The sequence below is a fragment of the Natator depressus genome, chromosome 2 (genome assembly GCF_965152275.1).
Source record: "Natator depressus isolate rNatDep1 chromosome 2, rNatDep2.hap1, whole genome shotgun sequence".
In the NCBI taxonomy this organism is placed as follows: domain Eukaryota; kingdom Metazoa; phylum Chordata; order Testudines; family Cheloniidae; genus Natator; species Natator depressus.
The window spans coordinates 73791717-73811940 of NC_134235.1; the positions used below are offsets into that span (position 1 = coordinate 73791717).

Here is a 20224-nt window from a genome sequence, read left to right on the forward strand (position 1 = left end):
AGCTGAATTAAGATTGTGTGGGCAGCCTTAACTTTGGCATTTGCTGACTTGAGTACTTTATTATGCAACTTTCTTTTAATGTAGTTTTTTGCTTATCTATATTATAGGGGTAGATTGTATTGCTTTCTGGATATCTGTTGTATAAATATATGACTTCCTGAAATCAATAGACTATCAGGGCATATTTTGCAGCAAAATGGAAGTATGCATTTGAAAGATGTACCGGTATATTCAGCATCAACTAAGTGGTTAATAAAATACTGACTTTAGTTTGTAAGTAAGATTTTAAATGTTTTACTTATTCAACAGTGATTTTTTTCTTTTAATTTTCTAGTTTTGCAAGCACGCATCTCTTTTAAGATAATTTCAAGGTTTTGTTTTATTTTAACAGTTCAAGAAAAAAAATAGCATATCAGTCAGAACTGCAGAGTATATGCAAAAACACCCGTAAGATTGAAGAGCAAATAAGAAAAGTGAATAAAGAGCTATATAATATTGAAATGGCTTATGGTGAAGGAAAAATAAAACTGGAGGAATTAGAAGAAAAAATCATTCGAGAAAAAATCCGGTACAAGGTTGTATATGACATTATTTTATTTAAATCCATTTTTTTAAATGTGGAAAAATTGGATAGAAGAGAATGCTATTTGTAACAGATTCCTGATTTAATTAATTTCTTCAGATGTGGCCGTGTTATAGTCAGAGTTGGCAGCAATTCCTATAGTAAAGTTTGGCTAACACTTTTCATTCAAGACCATTTTTTCAGTTGCTTATAACTTTTCAGACTTTAATTTTATGGGCTGCAGTGTTCCATGCCAGGCGGCTGCCTGAGTCTGGAGTTTTTTGCAAAGTTTCAGTGAGGGTGGTACATCTGTTACCAGGAATGAGGTTAGGGAAAAATTCCATTGTTTTGCCAATGTTAAAATCATACAGCAATTTCATTGAGAAATTCTAGAACCTCCATCCTTTGGAATAGAGATTTGACATTTGCAAGGAGGTTGCTCTGGCCTTTTGCTGTTCCTGTGAAAATCCACCCACATTTGGCTGAATTACAAGCCACTGAAAATTGCCATTTGCACATTTTTTGGAGGCTGACAGTAAAAGTCTCCAAGCTTGCTCCACCCCCGCAGAGCTCAGTGCGAATAACAAGGGGCATGTTCCACTCCTGCAGAACTCACTCTGCACTCTAGCATGGGGCAGTATAGGGTGCTCCAGCTCTGGAGCACCCATGGAGAAAAATCATCATGTGCTCAGCACCCACCGGCAACCAAGCTCCCCCCGCAACTCCTCTCCTCCACTGGCGGCCCACTGATCACTCCTCCCCCTCTCCCAGTGCCTCCCGAGTCCCACCCACCACTCACAGCCATTTTGCAGTGTGCAGGTTGGCTCTGGGAGGGTGGGGGAAGAGCGGAACGAGGTGTGCTCGGGAGAGGGGGCGGGAAGAGGTGGGGTGGAGGGGGTCGAGCACCCCCTCGGGTAGAGGGGAAGTCAGTGCCTATGTGGGGCAGAGTGGAGGCTGCTGTGGCACCAGGCACAGAACTGAGAGCAGTGAAACTCTTATGTTTTCAGTGCTCTGCTGGCACCTAGGCAACATAAAGGACATTGATGTAGCCTGACTGGAATGCAGACAGATGAGTAGCAAAATGGGAGGGAGAGACAAATACAGACTGTCACAAGATTACAAAGCTAGGTGTGGAGATAGGAACAGAAGGGGAACAGGACAGGATGCTGGGTGGGGAAGGGACAGAAACAGAAGGGGGAAAGGTGTAATAGGGAAAGAACATGGTGGACAGAGACAGATGGATACAAGGGCAGAAAACGTCAGGTTGGAGGGGACAGGAGCAGAAGGGTCTAACTACTAGAACACACTTCTGTCCAGAACTCAGAGCAGAATTCAGGATTCCTGAGTTTCAACAGTTATGTTGCCAGCATATATTATTGAAACATGCTGGAAAGGTTGTCTCTCATCCCCCTTTTAGTGATTGGTCCACAGAGAGGATACCATAGGTCCATACCTATGTCTACACCCTTCCTCAAGGTGACCTTCACAAACAGGGTTTCAAGTACTATCTTTCTGCCAATGACTCCCAAATCTATGTCTCCACTTCTGAATTGTCCTCCCTCTATTCAACCCTGTATTTCAGTGTGACTGTGTAACCATCTCCTCCTGGATATTTTACCGTTCATTAAAATTTAACATAGTTACAGCTGAATTCCTCAGTTTTCATCTCATCTATTTCTAACCCCCCCCCCTTTTTCTGTCACTATTGACATTGCTATCCTTGTCACACAGGCACACAACTAGGTTTCATTTTGACTCATCACTCTTGCCATACATATGCAAACTGTTCCAAATCTTGCTGCTGCTTCTTCCATAATATTTTTAAGATCCTCTCTTTTTTCTATGACGTGGCTAAAACTTTTACTCTTGTTCTTTTTGTTGTTTTTATATGTACATACTAGATATTAAATGTATTGCCAGACAGTGCTCAGAAACAGATAATGTCCTTTCTCAACTGCAGTGACTGAAGTAACCATTAAGGATAAGTTCTTCATGTATTATTATAGCTACTCACCTGTGACTAGTGTAAGATGCAATTAGTACTTGTCCCGCCTAATCTTTTTTTTTCAGTTTATCATGTACAGAGGTATCATTATATTTCCTGAATTAGGACAATATCCACTTTCTTAAGAAATGAGAGAAGATTCTTACATTTTATGGAATGAATAATGTCCTTAATAGTGCATGTACAGAATATTAAAGAATGCAGAAGCGCTGAGTTGTGAGGATGTACTTTGCTTAATGTTTTGTTCTGAAGAAATTTGTGACTAAATAGTCTTTTCTGCATTTAATGTAACTTCCTAGGATATCCTCTGCCAATAAATTATTGGTATTCCGGCTGTTGTCAGATGAGTAATTAAATGAAACTTCCAAATTTAACAATATTCTTAAACAAATTAAAACCATATATGATATCCTGCTGAGGAAAAAGTAAGTAGACTGATAGTTAAATTGCCACAAGTAAATAGAGAACAAAGGTGCAGTTATTTAAAATTATCACAAAGCAAATATTCTCAGCTATACAATAATACTCTTATTCCCAGCTGATTTAAAACGATAAAATAACAGATAGCACTCTCCCTCCCCCCAGTACTCTTCTATTTCTAGGAAAGCTGATAAAGCTCTATAAAACTTGCTTACTGTATTTAACATTAAATGTAATCTTTGCAAAATCTGAATTATGTCATTTGAACCTTGCAAATTGGTTGTCATTAACTAGTAAGGGAAGGTGTGCCCTTGACAAAGAGTTGGAACTTGAATTTATCTCTGTTTAAAAGTCTTAAGCACTTATCCTGCAAAGACTCATCAATATGCTTTTCTTTGTTCACTGTCAGTTGAACTCAGAGAAATCATAGTGCTTAATGTTAAACAAGTGTGTAAATCTTTTGCAGGGTCAGTGCCTTAGTAAGTTAGAAGAGTCAGTAGTTTGGAATATGAGGACCCCGAGAAACGAAAATGATATTGAGTGTGTTCAGGGTTCCCTTTATATAAAAAGGATATAAATGGTATTGCGGATAGGTCCCTTAAGTTAGTACATACCCTGGCCTGTATAATATACCTGGCCTGTAATATATAAAATTATATTTCCAGTTACCAGACCATTGTATGCCATTATAACTGCATGCTATGGGATGCCATGAACTCCATTTTAGACTCCTTACCAGAGAAGGAAAAAGGAGCTTCCTGAAATGCTGTTCAAGAAGGGTTGAAAACTAGTGAAGTGCTCACTGAGAGCAATATGTGATATCTTGGAGGCTAGCCTTTGAGCTTTGGCCATGGTATAGCCTTAAGAAGATATTTATGAGTAAGGTCCTCTGACCTCACTCCTGAGTCACAAAATAACATCAAAGACCTTCCTTTCAAAGGCGTTAGCCTTTTACTGCCAAGACTGATGATACTTTGGAAAAGATTAAAACCACTAAGTTTATTACTCAATCCTTAGGGCTCACTCAGTCCATGTCCTCTTCAGGAAGGAGAAAGTCATATCCAGCATTTTACCTTAAAGGCAGAAGGGCTTCTCTGAAGAAAGATACTGCCTGAGAGACAGTGCCAGAGAGTCTTCCTTAATTAAGCCAGATTCCGGTGAAAGATCTCAATTGAGAAGCAGAATTCCACACCATTAGTTTGCTTGGTATATGGCATCACTCCAAGTAGCAGTTTTGAAAGGACAGTTGAGAACTGCACACTGTTGACATGATCCTTTGGAGCTTGTCTCTCCTCTTACAGTGCCTGATGCAGAGCTACCTGTGATTGTTGGGTATTAGACACCATCCATGACAGTTATTCCATCCAATTTTTTACCAGCCCACCTCACTTTCCTTCCTCTCCTCCCTCCCTCTTCAGGGACCAATCTCATTAGAAAGTCCTATTTGAGGAAATCAATTCTCTCCTACAATAGATAGCCAAAAAGGAGGTTTCACAAGAACACTGGAGAAAGAACACTATTTTAGCTATTTCCTGATCCCCAAGAACAGGGGTGGGCAAACTTTTTGGCCCAAGGGCCACATCTGGGTATGGAAATTGTATGGTGGGCCATGATTGCTCATGAAATTGGGGCTGAGGTGCGGGAGGGGGTGAGGGCTCTGGCTGGGAGTGTGAGCTCTGGGGTGGGGCCAGAAATGAGGCGTTTAGGGTGCAGGAGATGGCTCTGGGCTGGGGTAGGGAGGGTGGGGTGCAGGAGGGGGGTGAGGACTCCACCTGGGGGTGTGGGCTCTGGGGTGAGGCTGGTGATGAGGGGTTTGGGGTGTAGGAGGGTGCTCTGGGCTGGGACCAAGGGGTTCAGAGGGTGGGAGGGGCATCAAGGCTGGGGCATGGGATTGGGGCACAGGGGTGGGGTGAGGGCTCCGGCTGGGGGTGCAGGCTCTGGGGTGGGGCTGGGGATGAGGGGTTTGGGGTGCAGGAGGGTGCTCCGGGTTGGGACTGAGGGGTTTGAAGGGCGGGATGGGTCTCGGGGCAGGGGATTGGGGCAGGAGTGGTGGTGAAGGCTCTGGGTGGCACTTACCTCAAGTGACTCCCAGAAGCAGCAGCATGTCCTCCCTCTAGCTGCTATGCGGAGGTGTGGCCAAGCGGCTTTGCTGCACGCTGCCCCATCCACAGACGCCACCCCTGCCACTCCCATTGGCTGCAGTTCCTTAGCGCGGGGTGCTTAGGGTTGGGGCAGTGTGCGGAGTGGAGCCCCCTGGCTGCCCCTACGTGAAGGAGCCAGAGGAGGGACATGCTGCTGTTTCCGGGAGCAGCCCCCACCCCTGCTCCCCGGCTGGACTGCAGGAGCGGGGCAAGCCCCACACCTCGCTCCCCAGTGGGAGCTCAAGGGCCGGATTAAAACAGCTGGCGGGCCGGATGCGGTTTGCCCACCCCAGCCCAAGAAGAATGGCAGTCTGAGACCAATCCTGGCCTTCAGAAACCTCAACAAATTAATGGAAACTTTAAAGTTCAGGGTGCTCACATTAGAGGATTTCATTTCCCTACATCCATATGGCAATCAAAACTGCCCACGACAGGTACCTCAGTTTCTGTGTTGTGGAAGTATAACATTGTATAAGGGGACATGCTGGATACATTGTATATGAGAGGGCATGCCAAAACATGTTACAAAGTATCTGAGGGAGCACACGTAGGGACAGTTAGCTTTTGAATGGAGAAGCAATTAAGATAGAGCCAGCACGTCTAAGAAGCAGGCATCAGAATGGAAGGTGTGAAGGGCAATTAGTTAAGTTAACTGGAAGCTGTTAAAGGAGATTGTTAAGGGTGGCAGGTAATTGAAGATACGTGACTGGTCTCGGGGATCTTGAAGGGTGGTGACTAAAATCTTTTTCTTCTTTTGTCTGTAACTTCTCTGTAACTTGTTCTCCAGCAAGCTGTATAAATTAAGAGACACAAGCCCCACTCGGGGGGCTCACTTCTAAATGTATTAGCAGAGCAGCTTTGCTAATAAAACAGAGTGGTCTGATAAATTGTGAGTCTGAGTCAAACTTTGACAGTGTGGAGACAAAACATTACCAGTTTTAAGTCCTTCCATTCAGCTTGTCCACAGCACCTTACAGTCTTGGTGATAGCTGTAAGTCTCAGATTCCAGGGCATATTCTTTTACCCGTACCTGGATGACTGGCTCATTCAGGCTAGGTTGACCATATTTCCCAAAGAGAAAAGGGGACACCTGCAGCCACTTGTCTAAGCCTCCCCCCCACCCCGCTGTTGCCAGTTGCTTGACCCCTGCGGGGGCCCACATGCTGGAATGCTGCCCCCCGCCCCAGTCCTGCCTCCCCCCTTCAGGGGGCTGGCATCTTCCTCGCCCGCTACACACCGCATCCCACTTTTTTGACAAAAGTGGGTATTTGTCCTGTTTTGCTCTTGCCAGCTGATCAAGTCAGCAAGAGCAAATGGGACAAATGCCTCCTTTTGGAGAAAAGGTCAGGACAGGGCTCAAAAAAGGGACTGTCACGGCCAAAACGGGACATATGGTCACCCTAATTCAGGCCAGTTCTCTGGATCATCCGTTTTGTGATTCACTTCATGTGCAACCTCCTACAGTCTCTGGCACTGCTAATTAACTGGGAGAAATCTTCTGTAAGATCTATATTATAGAATCATAGGACGGAAGGAACCTCGAGAGGTCATCTAGTCCAGTCCCCTGCACTCATGGCAGGACTAAGTATTATCTAGAGCATTCCTGACAGGTGTTTGTCTAACCTGCTCATCATTGGAGATTCCACAACTTCCCTAGGCAATTTATTCCCCTACTTAACCAGCCTGACAGGAATTTTTTCCTAATGTCCAACCTAAACCTTCCTTGCTGCAATTTAAAACCATTGCTTCTTGTCCTATCATCAGAGGTTAAGAAGAACAATTTTCTTCCTCCTTCTTGTAACAATATTTTACGTACTTGAAAACTGTTATCATGTCCCCTCTCAGTCTTCTCTTTTCCAGACTAAACAAACCCAATTTTTTCAATCTTCCCTCATAGGTCATGTTTTCTAGACCCTAAATCATTTTTGTTGCTCTTCTCTGGATTTTCTCCGATGTGTGCACATCTTTCCTGAAATGTGGCACCCAGAACTGGACACAATACTTCAGTTGAGGCCTAATCAGTGCGGAGTAGCGTGGAAGAATTACTTCTTGTGTCTTGCTTACAACACTCCTGCTAATACATCCCAGAATGATGTTTGCTTTTTTTGCAACAGTGTTACACTGTTGACTCATATTTAGCTTGTGGTGCACTATGACCCTCCAGATTCCTTTTCACAATACTCCTTCCTAGGTAGTCATTTCCCATTTTGTATGTGTGCAACTGATTGTTCCTTCCTAAGTGGAATACTTTGCATCTGTCCTTATTGCATTATATCCTATTTACTTCAGACCATTTCTCCAGTTTGTCCAGATCATTTTGAATTATAATCCTCTCCTCCAAAGCACTTGCAACCCCTCCCAGCTTGGTATCGTCTACAAACTTTATAAGTGTACGCTCTATGCTATTATCTAAATCACTGATGAAGATATTGAATGGAACCAGACCCAAAACTAAGTGTGGTGTGCCTTCAAGGCCTTCCACCTTCTTTGCAATAGGGTAGGTGCTCACAGAGAATACTGCAACTATGTTCTACATCAACAAGCAAGGTGGAATACGCTTCCAGATCTTAGTAATGGAAGCAAGAAAACTGGCTCTGGTGCATTCCTTATCACATCCACCCAGTAGTCACACACCTAGCAGGGGAGGCGAATGTACAAGCAGATTAACTCAGCAGAAAGTTTCAGGTTCAACAGAAAGGTCCCTGAAATAAACCATAACCGTGGCACTTTTTCACAAGTGTGACCAACCACTAATTGACCTTTTTGCCTTAAGACAGTATACAAAGTGTCACTTGTATTATGCTAGGGGAATCCTCCATTGGGTGGATCTGCTGGGTTTGTCTGTTTTGTGTTGGGGGACCAGAATAAAGCCATCTTTATGGGCTAGAGAATTGGATCCCTTTGTCCATATGCTTATTGTGTCTTAAGTAACATTTAATGCATTAGATTGTTGGGCTAGCATATTTAAAAAAATAAAGTTATTGCATTATATAATCTTTGAAGTACATAGCACCATTGAATTCCTGATTATTAATAGCCATACTCTGTTGGTCTTGTTTTTACATTGGATTGTAATGGACCCTGACTCTCAAAAAGTAATAGTTTGGTGAAAGAGACTCTACCAGTGAATTAAGACTTTGTAGCTATGTCTGTCTATTTACACACACATAAAATGATTTCTTCTTATATATTTTTGATAGTCGTGCAATTTTTGTATAGTTAGAAATACAATCAAGTAATGAATATAATATTTTAAATTCTGTATGCAGAATATTAAGAGTTGAGAACTATATTTTAGTTCCGTGTTTTGCCATTATTATTAACAAATATAAGGAAAGATGTGCATATTAATCTCTTGTAAAAGGAAATGAGCAAGATATGTATGCATTTATTACTCATATTTATCAACCTCAAATGCAAGTTCTCACACATCCATAAATTTACCAGAAATGATTGTTATATACTTTTCCTATTGAAACTTCATTTACAACATTATTGTCAAGATAAAGCAATTACAGGTAATTTACTAAAAAATTATATCAGTTAATAGCATTTTCTCTTTAAAAATGTATCTTAACATAAAAAATAATACATTAAAAACACTAATGCATGATGCAGAGTTAAGTTTTTGTGTTGTGATGAAATATGTATTATATATACTTGATAACTTAAAAATTTTTTTTAAAAATTACGTCAAAAATAGGTTGCAAAGACAAGTCCTTGAAAATTAGGAAATACCAATTTTTTAGTTACCCAGGCAATCTTAATTTTTGCTGCTGTGTGTGTGCAGTCTGCATGTTGAATAATGCGGGATCCTGTGTGTGGGGGGAAAAAAAAGAGGATGAAATCACACAATTGAAGACTGTATGTTACTACATGTGCATAAGGGAACAGAAGTAAGATTGCATAAGCAATTATAAATCTGGCATTTCCGAATTTTCAAGTGCTTGTCTTTGCAACTGAAAGAACTTTCTTTTAATGTATTTTTATATGTAATTTTCTAAAAAAATTTAAAAGGAAAATGGTGAAAACAAATTCTGTTGTGTCCACCTGCAGCAACTCTCCCTTGATACATCTTCAGCATAGTTTAAACACTGAACCTCCAGTGCCATAGCACAGACTCCGTCCACTTGAACTACAGGACTAACTACGTTATTTAGTAGTAGGAGAAATCTGTTCTCTCAAAAGTGGAGATGGGCCACTGACGCTATGTGCTGTGTCTACTGAGCTGTTGGGCGATGCCCGTCTGGCTCTCTCTCTTACCCTTGGGAGGTGGGGGAGTTTCTGCCCCATGTGGCTCCCTGATCCCCCTCAGTTCCTTCTGACCACCCTGGAGTCTGAGCTCTGTGTGATTGTAGTCTCACAACCTCGTATTTTGACTTAGCCTAGTTTATTGTATAGTGTTAGTTAGCAGTTAGATAGTATTAGTTGATAGTTAGTGTTCCCCAGTGATGCCCCCACCAGGATTTAAACACTGTGTTTTGTGTAACCGGGCGATCCCCAATAGTGATCCCCCACACATGGTGCTTGCTTTGTCTCAGTGAGGCCCACCTTAAAGAGTGCTGTTTGATTTGTAAGTCATTTAAAAAGTGGATTCAAGTGGCACGGCACCTTCACCTCAAACAGCACCTGCTTGAACAGGCCAGATGGCCTGATCCAGTCCCGAGGCCCTCCTTAGGCTGAAGATCACCCTTGGGCACTGCTGCCTCTCATTCCCGGGTAGGTGCCTTGCCGAAGAGACGGAGGAGCCATTCTCCTTCATCGGTACTGAGGAAGAGGTCTGATAAGACCAGTCAGGACCGCTCCAGGTCACGGGTGACTGCTCTGCCTCCCCTAGGAAAAGTGTGGAATGGTGTGGCTACCTCTGACCCTTCCCCGGTACTGAGTGGGAATGGCAGAAACCCTTTACCATTGACTCTGGTTTTGGTCTTTGGATGTCTGTTGTGTCCAGTACTGACAAGGAAGATGCCAGTACCAACTGTGTCCGTGTCGTTGGCATACCAGGCAACAGCAGGCCTCCTCTGCCTTTTGGTCCCAGCCTCACTGTAGGTCCAGGACTTTCCCAGGGCTGCACCACATATGACCCCTGTGATGGAGCGAGCCTCTGAACTGCTGGGTCTGTTGGCACTGCATTCAGATGCTCCCCTTCCCAGGGTGGAGATGGAGCTGGTATCAAAATTGGTGTGGAGGATTTTGGCACCAGGGTCCTCTTTGGCTGTGATGGGTTTGCTCTACTCACTTCTGGATGGCACCCCTCCTGGAGGTTCTGGGGATTGGCTCAGTCAGGCTGATGCCCCTTCTAGCAGTTACATACATCAGTTTGTCTTCCACAGACACACTCTCCCTCCTCCCTTCTCCCAGGCAGTGCCTGCAGACTTCTCCCTGCCGCCCCCTCTGCTTCCAATTTCCTGTCCTTTGTAGAAGCCCCACCTGTCCTTCACAGGTGAGCTTCTCTCCAATTAGTTGCCTCCATCCTAAAGCTCCTCTGTTTGCAGCCTAGTTAGTTGATTGGGCCCATCTGGCCTAATTCTACTCTTGCACCCCATCACATTGGAACATCCCATCAGGTCGGCACAGCCACATTCAATTCTGAAAGTGTTCTTACCAACTTTCATGTCAGTGAATTCAGGCACTCCAGTACCACTGTTTCCACCAGGACTGATGCTGCCCGTGGTGTGGAGTGCAACAGCAGCGCCCGCAGCATTCCTTTATGCAACTTTTCCCCCCTGAAACAATGGGACTACCCTATAAAGCGGGTTAGATCCTACAAGAGGAAGCAATTGGGCTCATAGGTGGTCCAGTTCACCATCTTGCACCACCTTCAGATGCGGCTTAGGATGATTTACTATCCTGCCCTGCATTTTCTGGACAGGTTGGTTTGCCTCCCTCCACCAGTTCTACATTTCTTACACTGGTGGGAATCCCCATGCAATGTATGCCTTCTCTGAGCAAGTCAGTGGTTACCAGCGCTTTCCTTCTGGGTTGGAGGGCACATCTGGATTCGTTGAGGGTGCAGAACCTGTGGTTGAAACAGGAAGCCTCACTCCATATCAGTGTGTTGGAACTTTGGGCCATCCATAATGCAAGTTGTGCCTTCTCAGACTGCATCCGTATCAGATACGCAGTGGTTCACATACTCACTGACAATACCACTGTGATGTACTATGTGAACAAGCAAGGAGGGGCACATTCCAGGTTACTCTGCCTGTAGGCAATCAACCCATGGCAATTTTGCATCGAAGAAGACATCACTCTAGAAGCAGTCTATTTGCTGGGGATGCAAAATTGTCTTGCAGACCATCTCAGCAGGGTTTTCTCTCGGACCCATGAATGGTCCCTGAAGAAGAGCTTCTCTGGATCGGTCTATGCAATGTGAGCCATCTCTACAGTCAACCTGTTTGTGATGAGGGAAAACAGGAAATGTCAACTATTCTGCCCTCAAGGGAGCCTCAGTCCAGGCTCCCTCCCTGACGTCTTCCACTGCTGCTGACAGACAGCTCCTCTGTATGCCGTCCCCCCGCCATTCCGATCATTCCAGAGGTCATCTTCAAGCTCAAGGTGGATTGAGCCAAGGTCATCCTCATTGCTCCAATGTGGCCAAGACAGTGCTCAATAGTAGGAAGTTCTCCACTAGGATGGCATACTTAGCGAAGTGGAAGCGATTCTCAGTTTGGTCCTTGACCCATGTGACCCAACCGACAGTGGCTTCCATCCAGGACACTGGAGTACCTGTTACATCTTCAGAAATTGGGCCTTGCACTCAGTTCGCTGAGAGTGCATTTGGCAGAGATATCAGCATTCCATCCCCTCATTCAAAGGAAATCGTTTTTTTTCCAGTGCCATGGTGACAAGATTTCCGAAGGGGACTGTCCACTTACATCCTCTAATCCAAGAACTGGTTCCTTTTGTGAGACCTAAACACAAGCGGCTCTAATAGGCCCTCCATTCAAGCCCCTTGTGTCCTGTCTGCTGCCCCTCCTTTCTCAGAAAATCATGTTCCTGATAGCCATCACTTTGGCCCCGATCGATATGTGAGTTGCAGGCCCTCATAGATGAGCTGCCCTACGCTCAGTTCTCCAAGGATAAGGTAACACTGCGACCATACCAAAAAATTTTATCCCAGGGGTTCTCTCTGTTTCATCTGAATCAGGCAATGTATTTACCTGTGTTTTTTCCTAAGGCTCACTCTTCTCCAGAAGAACAGCACCTTCTTACTGTGGATGTCAAGCAATGTCTAGCTTTTTATCTAGGCAGGACTAAACTGTTTTGTGTTTTGCCTTGCCGGTTCATGTCATATGTGGACTGCATGAAGGGGCAAGCGGTCTCTGCACAGACCATCTCTAGATGGATAACATCCTGAGTCAAGGCTGAATATGAGGTGCCTTCAGCTGCACCTCCTCAGTGCATATGGACTCTCTTCATGAGAGCGCAAGCAACATCAATAGCATTCCTCGATGACATTTCCATACTGGACATCTGCAGGGCAGCCACATGGTCGTCCATACATATGTTTACAGACCACTATGCTATTAGTGCATCCAGACTGGATGCAGGCCTCGGAAGGATGGTCCTGCGATCCTTATTTCAGTAGACTCCAAGCCCTGCCTCCACAGTGGGATACTGCTTGTGAGTCACTAAGTGGAATACTCATCTGAATCTACTCGAAGAAGAAACAGTTACTTACTGTAACTGTGGTTCTTTGAGATGTGATACAGACATATATTCCATGACACACCCTCGTTCCCCTCTGTATCGGAGTCTCCTCTCATCGGCTTTCGGTCCGCAGGAACTGAAGGAGGGTCAGGGTGGCACTGTCTCATGTAGCCAGGGAAGGGGCCACAGCCACAAGGCCTGAGTACCATCCCTCTATGGGTACTGCTAGGCAAAATTTTCTGGCTCCAGTGCTCGGGGTGTGCACACACCTAAGTGGAATACATGTCTGCATCACATCTTGAAGAACCACAGTTGCAGTAAGTAACAGTTTCTTTCTGTCCCAGTGAAGTGTTATATATTCCAGTTTGTTCAGTGTCCTGTATAATAAGTATGCTAGCAGTCTCAGTCCATATCCTGGTGTCCAACTGTTTGTGTCACCAAACTATTATCGTGGTTGCCACAAATTGATAATCTTAACAAAGATGCTGAATCAACCCAAGGATGGAATTACACTTTCATTGTCCAGAACAGGGTTGATTGAGGTTGTGTGCCTTCCATAAGTATAGTGTGAGCAATAGCAAGTAAAGAACTTGGTAAGTAAGGAATTTCAGTCTCTAGTAAACTTTTCACAAGCACTAAATTAACTTGAAAGTGTAAGTTACAGAAAGAAAACAAAAGCCTATATTCTGGTTAAACTACCTGAGATTTTAATTATATCAAGTTATGTTAATCTGCTTTATGTTACAAATCCTAAACTAAAGATATACAGTGCATAAATCCCAATCTTGGGATATAGGCCCCTATTGTAGTGGAAGAGCAGATGAGGAGCCTCAAACGAGAGAGTGCTGGAACAAAGTTCAGATTTGCATATGATTTGTAAACAAGGTAACTTCTGTGGAAAACAATGGAATGCAAGGAAGGCACTGATATATAAAATTACTCATTTGCCATTCATGATCCCTATAGGTAACATATGTTATACCAATAAAATAAAAACCAGCAGGATCTTATTAAAGGGGAAAAGGCAAAATACCACATCTATTGTGAATACAGAAAGAATCATAGTAAGCAGTTAGTTATAGCTATAACATTCCATTCAATCTCATATTTATTCATGCATTCATTCATACACACACAAACACACACAGGTTCTGCAAGGTTGTTACCATAGTTACCAGCCTTAGAGTTGCTCATGCCAAGCCACTGGCCAGGTGGCCTGGACATGAGGAGGGAGCAGGGCCTTGTCAGATGCACATCTGATGCTCCTGGAAGTTGGTTTGCAGAATCAGACCCCCCAAAGTTCTCACTTTCTATAGTCCATTTTTATAGGAATTTCTTCCTATGCCAGTCTATGGGAATTGCTTCATCAAACTGTTGCTGAATCAATCAGCAGATAGCACATTCCTGACGGCTCCGTGCTGCTAGATGTTATCTTGTTCTTTGGTTCTCCCATTCTTGAGGCTGTTGGGTGGATTCCAGTCTGCCCTCTGGGGGTCCTCTGGTTATTTCCACTTGATGCCTTCTTCAGCCGATGGACACTGGATTCTTAGGCTGGCACCTCCCTGATCATTCAGTTATTATCCACACCAAGCATCCATCCACATACATCCTCTATCTCTATTTTAATCACAATTGTTAACACAACAAAAGGGTGGGGAGTCTCTGGGTGCTATTACAGAGTATTGCTTGAGTCTCTGTCTGTGTGAATTATTTTGAGAACAGACTCTGTCTTAGAATGTACTAATGCAATTAGCAGCTGGCAAGTTTCACACATAGAGGGAGAGAAACAGTACCAAAAACCAAGAGACCTCTTAATTAGTAATACCCTGGAATTTAAACTATGGGGAATCAAACTCATTTGTGATTTTAATACAGAACTTCTTTAATCCAACACATATAGGTATTGAGTATATTTAATGATTGCTATTTATAAAAGGTAATTGAACTTACACCTTAGAAAATTCTGTTGCCTTTCTTGTACTTTCTGCTTCATTCGTTTACTTCCTGTGCCTGAATTCATATCGTCATAGTGCCAAAATAGTAATTTCCTTTCTCTTTATTCATTATTCATTTTATTATACAGTAGATAGGACACAGTTTGAAAGCTGTTTGTCTTTATAATAATGTCAGTATTAAATCGTCATTGCAATTGTTATTTAATTTGCTTTTGTTATACATTATATTGTGGTTGTTAATTTTTTAAATTTTTTTGTTTTAAGAATTTGGAAGAGAACATAAAAAAATTAATTCGAGAAGAAAGAGGAACATGGCAACTGACTCAGGTAAACAAGACATTAACTTATTTATTTCATGTATAAACTCCTTTTACATATATTTTTGTTTTAACATTGTAAATTTTTCTGTAATAAAACACTTTTTTTTAACCAACCTGGATTGCAGACAAATAGTTCTCTCCCTATCTGTTGACATATGCTCTTTGGAAAACTGGCAGTATCTGATTATGGATAAACAGTTGGAATTAAAATAATGATATCTAATTTTGGAAACTACTGTGAATTTCTGACTCTTTTTTTAAAGGCATGGTTATCTTTGTCATAAACCTAATAGGTATTGGTTTGCTTTGCAATAATGATTTTCTTCCTTTTTAGCTTGCTTGTCTAAACCAAAGAGCAGTGGCTTTAGTGATAAAAGTTCCCCATCAGTAAAGAATTGGACTCCTGACATGAATTTCCAATATTTGAATTACCCATTCTCTAGATGTCTTCACTAGGACTAGGAACAGCTTAAATACTTTAATTTCTTCATCTCCTTTAATGTAATACTTTGTTTACAATGTGGTAGCCATGTTGGCCCCAGGATATGAAAGAGATAAGGAAGGTGATGTAATATCTATTATTGGACCAGCTTCTGTTGATGAGCTTGGCAAGGTTGTGGGATTGTTTGAAGGCCAGGAGAGGGGGTTGAGAAAAATTTCTTTCAGGATGTCAAATATGTTTGATGATACCCCATATGGGTTCCAGTTTGGGGTGGTAAGTGACAACTAGAGATGTGCTGTCAGTGATTTTTTTTTTCTGTGTTGAAGCAGCTTTTCTTGCGGTATTTGGGTGACCCTTTCCATGATGCAATCTAGTTGTCTGGTGGAATGTCCTTGTATAGTGACAGCTGTTTTAAGTATGTCTAGGAATCTATGCCTGACTATCTTTTAAGTGCAAATTCTGTGCTAACATATTTTTTGTGTGTCTGGGGTGATTGCTGGATGTGTGGATGTAAGTATGGTCATCCGAGGGTTTCTTTCATACAGTAATTTGTAGGATTCCACTGCTGAAGCTAATCGTGATGTCCAGGAAGTTGATGTTGGTGTGGCAGTGTTCTAGAGAGAGTTTGATGGAGGAGTGATGGTTGTTGAAGTTGTGGTGGAAATCTATGAGGGAGTTTAAGTTATCTGTCCAGAGGATAAAAATACCCTGGATGTATCTCAGGTATAATGTTGGTCTCATGGTGCAGTTGTCCAGTAATTTTTCCTTGAGGTGGCCCATGAAGAGGTTGGCTATCCTAGTACTCATGGCTGTTACCATGCTATGGACAAAGGGTTTATTGTTAAATGTGAAATCGTTGTGGTTGAGGATGAAATGGATGCATCTGGCATTGTGTTTTGAGTGGATTTCTGAGCATTTTACATTTCTTGTAGGTATTTGAGGCAGCCAGCGATGCCATCATGGTGAAGGATGTTGGTGTATAGGGAGGTGACAACCATGATGACAAGGATGGTGTCATGGGAGAGGTTGTTAAAGTTGCAGAGTTTCTGGAAGAAGTTCGTAGTGTCTTGGAAGAAGCTGGCCCTTTGTGTGGTGAGTAGTTTGAGCATGGTTTCTGTGGGTCTTGATATTCCTTCAATAAGATTGCATCTGCCTGGGTTCCCTTGTTTGTGTGTCTTGGGAAGCATGTAGAAGGTCCCTAGGATGGGGTTTTGGGGGTGAGTTTGTAGAGGGTGTTTTTTTTTCTAGTTGTTTGAGGAAGGATTTGATGGTATTTTAAAATTCCTGTGTGAATTGTGGTGTGTGGTGGTTTTTTTAGTTCTTTGTAGTAGGTGGTGTCAGAGAGTGGTCTGTTGGCTTTGTTGACATAGTCATAACAATTAAAGACTACGATAGTGCCCACATTGTCTGCTGGTTTGATCACTATCTAGTGGTTAGATTTCAGGGTCTGTATTGCTGTCCTCTTAGTGGTAGAGATTGTGGTGAATATAATGTTCATTGAGCATTTTACAGTTGATTTTTTCCTGAAGCAGTCAATGTAATGATCCAGTCTATGGTTTCGTCCTCTGCACAATGTCCAGTCAGATAATACTTTTTTCTTATGGCTATCCATGGGGAGGTGATAGTTGTGGGTGGTGTTTTCTTTTCTGTGAGGTGGAATTGATGGAGGAATTCTTCTAGTTCTCTACATGATCGTATGTTACTAGGTTCTGTGGAGGGGCAGAATTTCAGTCCCTTGGAGAGTACAGATGCTTCATTTTTGGTTAAGAGTAGTCTTGATAGGTTAATGATTTTGGGGTATCACGTAGTGTTCATGTGCTGGGTCATGGTGTGTTGGTTTCTCCAAGAGATGGTGTTCTGTTGGTTGTGCAGTTACTGTAGTTGGTTTCACTTTTTGTGTGTGTTGGATGGTTGGCATCAGGTATTTTAGATAGATGTTTTGGGTTTGCTGCATGAACTCCAGGTAGGCTTCCTGATATTTTTTCTTCCAGTGTGTGGGAACATGTGATGACTTCTTGTTGGAGGTGGTCTCTTCTGAAGCATATATGGTGCAGGAGGTGGTTCCTCAGTTTTTCTGGAGTCCTTTTCCAGAGCTGCTCTGCATATTTGGAGTCGTAAGTAGTGGCCAGAGAGGTATAGAGGTGCCCCAATAACAACTACGTGGGTGAAACTAGACAATCACTACGATTGTCTGGTTTGAATGAACTCACACAGGGAAAAATGATGAAAGGCAAAAACACCATATCACCCATTTGCAAACACTTTTCACAAGGTGATCATTCCATATCTGATCTTTCAATAGTCAACCTCAAAGGAAACCTGCACAACACTTTCAAAAAGCGAGCTTGGGAACTTAAATTCATAATGCTGCAGACACCAAAAATCAGCGTGACTGAATAGAGACGCTGGTTTCATGCCTCACTACAACAATTTGTAACACACACCTGCATGCTAATCCACTTCAAACCCCTTTTTCAGAATAATCTAACCTTTATTGCCCCCTCCATTTCAGGTGGCTTCCTACAACAGGCATTGCCACTTATGCTTAGCAATCTGTCTCAATGTGTATTTAGCTCAGACACTGATTTCTTTCTCCAGACCTGAAGAAGAGATCTTTGTAGTTCAAAAACTTGTACCTTCTACTCACTAAAGTTGGTCCAATAACAGTTATTACATTACCTGCCTTATCTGTTTAATATAATACTGACATTTTGTATTTTTTTTCCTGTTCAGTCCCTTCACTGTGTTTGTCAATTCTACTGGCTACTCTGCCTTCCTTATTTCATGCAGTGTTGATGACATATTCTGGCTCAGTGGCTAACTTGCTCTCATTCTGTAGATATTCCTAATATCACTGAGCTGTATTTGTTAACTTCTGATTTTGTATATACACATATAATTAATTTGTGGTTCTGTTCATAGCATTTCGTTAAGGGTATGAATGACCTTTCAAATTTGGAATTTTTAAAATAGATTGTTCTTCTTTTGCTTCTGATTTCAATAAGCGAAAATTAGTTTTATGTCTTTTTAACAGGCCAGGATTAAAGCAATGTATAATGAGCTAGAGCAAAAGAAAAAAGATAGCATCAAGACAAAAGAAGAAACTATGAAAAAGATAGCAGACATTGAGGGACCAGTGGCTGAACTAGAAGCCCAATTTATTGAATATAAAAATATACGTAAAGAAAATATTGAGGTAATTTTTCTTAATTTACTTTTCCAGACAATAATTTAGAATGCAGTTTAAAACACTTGTGGTTAGTTTTGGTGTGTTTACTAATAAACTTACTGGTATTATTGGAAAAAATCAAGGAAAATCAGAGTTAAGGATAAAATTCAATTCTTATGTTTTGTAATTATGCCTTGGGATAATATTTCATATACCTCATTCAGTGACTGTATATACTGTAACATACAACAGTTAAGAATTCTTAACTTTCAATTCACATGCCATAATTGGTAACCCTTCTTCATCTCTCAACTTTTATGTTGTCTATTTTAGTTATTACAAAAGCAAAGAACATATAGAACCGGCTTAGTATGTTTCCTGTACGTTTCTGCTTAGCTGTAAGTTCCAGACCTGGACAGAAGGCAACCTTCTCCAGGTCCCCAACCCCACTTGTCCTGGGTTTTTTTATATAGGTCACCCTTCTCTGGGCTCTATTTTCCTTGCCAGTTATTTGTCTTTGTCTTTTGGAAGGGTCTTTCCCATATTCCCAATCTGGTGCCCTTTATCTCACTCCCCTCTTATCATCCTTGGAGGGGAGATTGACTAGCCAACCTGCTTCACCTTCATCAGCTGTTCAGTGGTGTCTGGCTACTTTCCATATATCGGAAGGTGCAATGTCAGTGAGATGGGACATTCCTCTCTTTCTGCCCTACAGGAAACTTGTCAGAAAAGCAAACTGCTTCTGTGTCCAGAAATTCTAACAAGAAGGGCGCGTTGGCCTGCACATGCTCAGTAGATTTTCCTGTGCTCCTGACTGAGGGTGTAAGTGACCGTGCAAGCAGATGTCTCTCCAGTTCCTTCTTACTGCCACGTAGCCTGAGTCAGAATCCCTGTGTTCACAGATCTTTCCATTTTTTTCTCTCTTGACAGAGCCTGTTAATAGATTTGTAAATAGTTTTTATACATCATAGCTTTTATATTAGTATATTTAGAGTTTTATAGTATAGATAGTATAACTTGTTTTTCCCCCATCCAGAGGACTCCCTCCTCACTAGAGTGGCTATACTGAGTATGCTTAATCAGTGCAAATTGGAAACAATAGGGCAGATGATCCCCAAAACTTCACCAAGCAATTCTTCTTCGAGTGCTGTTCCTGTGGGTGCTCCACTTCAGGTGTCGGTACATCCTGGTGCCGTTGATTGGAGATTTTCGGTAGCAGTGTCTGGTCGGGGTGTGTGTGTGTGCACTAGCAGTCTCACGGCATTGCTGGTGCCTCATCTGGTAGGTGCACACTGATGCTTGCAAGGATAGATCCCTATCCAGGACTGTCCACAAGAGATGCAATCTCTCCCCGAGCCATTGAGAGCAGGTGAGCCTTCATGTATAAAGCCTAAGGGACTGGCACTGCTGAAGACCCTAAGGCTGAAGGGTAGATTGAGCAAGAAGAAAGATCTATCAGTTCCGTCGGTGACTCTGGCTCCAAAACACAAGAAGTGTCATCTGCTGGTTCCATCTAGGAGTGTGGGTCTGGACTCATCGCCAGCACCGGCTCACTTA

General features: G+C 42.5%; 1 protein-coding gene across 1 annotated transcript in view; it reads left to right on the top strand.

The window, feature by feature from the left end:
• Positions 1-20224, top strand: part of CCDC178 (coiled-coil domain containing 178) — a 352723-nt gene that overhangs the window by 95264 nt on the left and 237235 nt on the right. The window contains exons 10-12 of the mRNA XM_074944428.1: positions 392-575; positions 15001-15063; positions 18533-18694. Of these exons, the coding sequence (XP_074800529.1) occupies positions 392-575; positions 15001-15063; positions 18533-18694 (409 nt within the window). The remainder of the gene's footprint in view (positions 1-391; positions 576-15000; positions 15064-18532; positions 18695-20224) is intronic.